This window comes from Corylus avellana, chromosome 9 (genome assembly GCF_965113065.1).
Source record: "Corylus avellana chromosome 9, dhCorAvel1.hap1.2, whole genome shotgun sequence".
Classification (NCBI taxonomy): Eukaryota; Viridiplantae; Streptophyta; class Magnoliopsida; order Fagales; family Betulaceae; genus Corylus; species Corylus avellana.
The window spans coordinates 15,663,950-15,668,197 of record NC_142498.1 but is presented as its reverse complement, the minus strand read 5'-3'; the positions used below and the strand labels follow the sequence as shown (position 1 = coordinate 15,668,197).

The 4,248-nt window shown below is 38.9% G+C and overlaps 1 protein-coding gene across 1 annotated transcript; it reads left to right on the top strand.

Moving 5' to 3' along the window:
- On the top strand, positions 1 to 618 carry LOC148583860 (uncharacterized). The gene has a single exon (XM_088510798.1). It carries the CDS (start codon positions 1 to 3, stop codon positions 616 to 618), a length of 618 nt encoding a protein of 205 aa, XP_088366924.1.
- The last annotated feature ends 3,630 nt before the right edge of the window (positions 619 to 4,248 follow it).

The window sequence follows — 4,248 nt, the reverse complement described above, 5'->3', positions numbered from 1 at the left end:
ATGGATCATCATGAGCGTCGACGCAGGGGTGCAGCAGCAGAGAGAGGAGATGATCAGTTCTTTCATAAAACCCTTTCGAGGAATTCTTCTGTGGGCTGCTCTTCTCGTCTCTATTACTACCGAAGCGCCGTAGGAGTTCCCTTCAACTGGGAAAGGCAACCTGGGACTCCCAAACACCTACCAAAGGATGAAACAATCCCCCCGCTCAGCCCTCCGCCAGCTGCGCGCAGTTTAGAGCTTCCTAAGCCGCGCTTTGAACAGCCCAAGCCTCAAGCCGCCACCTGGCCAAGGCTCATTAGGTTCTGGAACAAATGCAGGACAAACAAACAACGTAAGATTAATACTGTCAACGCAGGTTTTCAGGCTACCAGGTCGGATAAATTTGAAAAGTTGGAGTTTTTTAGCTCCGACTACTGCTGTGAATTTATGGCGTCTGCACGAAATTCAAGCTCTTCATCCTCTCCCTCTTTGTCTTTCTCAAATGGTCCTTCTGTGCAGTCATCAAGATTGGGGAGTCCGGGCAGGGATTCATTTCATGGGCCTCTTAGTTGCAGTCCTTGGAAAATAACTGCAATTGTGCTTTCAAATTCAAGGCGAGGCCAGGGTGATATTATGTGAATTTAATTATGTTTTAGGGTCGTACGTAGCTTGTAATTTTTGTGTTATGTTTTGTAATATCTCTAAACCTCAGTGACTATATATATATAAATTTGATTGTGTCAATTGCTTTTCTTAGGGATTATGTTCGCTAATTATGTGTTTAAAACAAGTTGATCATGTAAGACAAAGTTTGTTAATTAAGCTGAGTTTAATTAATACTTGGGTTCGTTTTCAAAACGTTGGTTTTTATTGAAGAATTGAGACATTCGTTTGGAGTGCTCGTTCGCTACATCAACAAAGAGGTACTACCAATAAAAAAAACCGGGGATTTTGTGACGTTTGTTTTAGTGTCCTTTTTACTAAACATCATTAATTAATGTTTTTATATATATTGTTTGTAATTAAACAATATAAATCTAGCGTGGTCGCTTTTTATAAACGTCTTAACGATTCTCTTTTACAATTGTTATTGTTTTGATATTTTTTCGTTATTGTGTCTGTTTGTTTTGCAGTAGTTATGTTGGTTATAGAAATATTATATCAATTTATTGATAATGGAGGAGAAATTATGTATGCATGTGAATGTGAAGCATCTTCTTGATAAGAACCTGCCTTTTTGTTTGAAATGCCTCTCAAACATTCCAGACCAATCTATTAAATTACTTGTTTAAGCTCAAAAAATTGGAAAAATACCTCTGTTATGAGCTGATGATCGTGAGCACGAGCATGAGCTGGCTATATGTTAGTGTGTAATGTGTTAATTAATGGTAATTGGTAAGAAAAAATTTGGTAGTTCATGTAAATTTGGCATAAGATAAAGGGTCTGCTAATTAGATATTTAAAGAAATGGAATTAAAAGAAGAAAAGGATCGAAATATCTCTCTAGCAGGGGGTTTAGAGAAAATATTTTGAATTTTTCCCCTCCCTTGTTTCCCCATATTTGCTTAAAAAAAATAAAAAATAAAAGAGAGAGAAAATATTTTGAAGGAGATTTCATTTAGAGATAAAAAAATCGTACATATTAATTTTTGTTAGAGAGAAAATTGGTAATTAAGTTTTATTAATTTCTAACCTACATTATTAAGAGATCAACATTGTAATCTACCCTCAAAGCAACAATTATCAAGGCTCGCGGCTCACCTAGCAACCCTGTCGGCCCCAGAGGTTCACCCCTGGGCACCTCTAAGTACGCCATTCAATAGCCCCCAGCGAACCTCAACCATCACTAGCCATGGCAACCACCACGTACGGAACATTTAGTTCAATACGTCTCATCCATCCATAAAGTGTGGGTGCCCTGTCCTTTCAAGCAAAGGCTGGCCGACTTTCTAATGAAGCCATGCCGGACCAATCCCCAACTATATGGCATAGGTGAACTCAATCTCGCACAAATCCCAAGGCGATTGAACGATGGACAGTTGGAGATCGCGGGGGACCGTTATATTGAATGACTTTGTGAGCCTTGAACCATGTAAAACATTCATGTATATAAGAGAACCATTTTCTTAATGAGAGCAGGAGGCACATTCATAATAGAACTTGTCTTGTTCCTTTTCCACTCTCTTGTTTCCGTTGTTAATTAATTCAATCACCACCATTTAGCAACCTCACGGGTCCCATCTACAAATCTCCCTTGTGACCGGAAACTGTGTTAACTGTTTGGCGTCGTCTGTGGGAAGCGTTAGGCAGGAAGCTATAGTCCTTTCCCATTAAACAAATATGCCGGCCACCGGGCAGCAAATACCCACAGGCGGACTTTCTACTCCTCCATCGACACGGACTGCAATCACTAACATCTTTACCTTGGTAATACCCCTAAACACAGCCCTTAACCAAACCAGACCCCCTCTCATACCCAGACGTAATGATGATGCCAGAACCTCTGAGTCAAGTGACCCTATGATAATCTACCTGATCTCCCAGTTGGAGCAAGAGCGTGAGCGGGTCCCCAACCTTACGCAGCAGAATGAGCAGTTGTTGCGTCATCAGGCCCAGACCCAAGAGCTGCCCTAGCAGCAGCCAACTGGGGGAACACAGGACACACAAGACGAAGTGCATTAAATTCACACGTTTAGCCAACTCCCAAGGTCCCAAACGTGCAAATTTGGGGGGTAACTCTTAGAGAGAAAATTGGTAACTAAGTTTTATTAATTTCTAACCTACATTATTAAGGGATTAGCATTGTAATCCACTGTCAAAGCAACGGTTATCAAGGCTCGCGGCTCACCCAGCAACCCTGTCAGCCCTAGAGGTTCGCCTCTTCACACCTCTAAGTACGCCATTCAACACCCCCCAGTGAACCTCAACCATCCCCAGCCATGGCAACCACCACGTACGGAACATTTATTCAATACGTCTCATCCATCCATAGAGTGTGGGCGCCCTGTCCTTTCAAGCAGAAGCTGGCCCACTTCCTGACGAAGCCATGCCGGACCAATTCCCAACTATACACGCGACATGGCATGGGCGAACTCAGTCTCTAACAAATCCCAAGATGGTTGAACGGTGGACAATTGGAGATCGCAGGAGACTGTTAGATTGAATGACTTTGTGAGCCTTGAACCATGTAAAAAATATATGCATATAAGGGAACCATTTTCTTAAAGAGAGCAGGAGGCACATTCATAATAGAACTTGTCTTGTTCCTTTTCCACTCTCTTGTTTCGTTGTTAATTAATACAATCACCACCATTTAGCAACCTCGCGAGTCCCATCTACAAATCTCCTTTGTGACCGAAAATTGTGTTAACAATTTTGATTAAACAAACAAAATTTTCGAGAGATAATTGGCTAATGAGGATAAATGTATCTAGATTTCTTTCTTTCTTTCTTTCTTTTCTTTTGTACTTTCCCTTGCACGCTTTCTGTGCTTAAAATTTTTCAATTGGAATGGTAGATTGTAATTTTTGAAGTAAATGATATTTTAAGTTATGACTGGCTTAGGAGAGTTTGAAATTGGCTAAATTTCACTTAATTTTCAGAGCATTCTCAATGACCTCTCCGTTCTTTAGCTAAAATTTGATTAAAATTTGCCCGGAAGCCTGGTATAGTGATGCAATGTGTTTTATTACTCTGTTAATACCATTGCTACTTAATGCAGTTTGGATAGTTGGTACAAAAGGCTCCCCTGCCTTCTGCTTATCTAGGGCCATCAAATCCTGGAACAATCTCCACTTTTTTGCAAAAAATGTTCTAATAATTTTAGTTTTTCAATTTTTTTTTTTTTAAAATTGTGTGAGGTATAAGGTTACGTGTCAATTTTTGAAGTGCATTGACGTGAATTTACGTTAATTTATGAACAGAAGTTGAACAAAGGTATCATCTCAATTTTTAGCTATAAGTGAGATACCATCTACAATACAAATTAAAATATAGGTGAAAAAAAAATAAAGTTCTTAAATCAAACGGAGAAAAAAGTATTTAACCCTAACATTTTTAATGAATGGATTGCTGAAAAAAAAAAAAAAAAAAAACTTTAAAATCGATATTTTTATTTATTTATTTGAAAATATCTTTAAATTGTTGTTTTAGATTTTTGTTTTTGTTTTTTTTTTTAAAAAGTAGGAAAACTGTCTATTTGCCTCCACGCTTTGACCCAAAAAAGGGAAGGAAATGCCTACGGATACCGCGTATGAAAAGAGTTTAAAT

Excerpts from the sequence above, each read along its gene's own strand:
- LOC148583860 (XM_088510798.1), top strand. The coding sequence starts at position 1 with ATGGATCATCATGAGCGTCGACGCAGGGGTGCAGCAGCAGAGAGAGGA.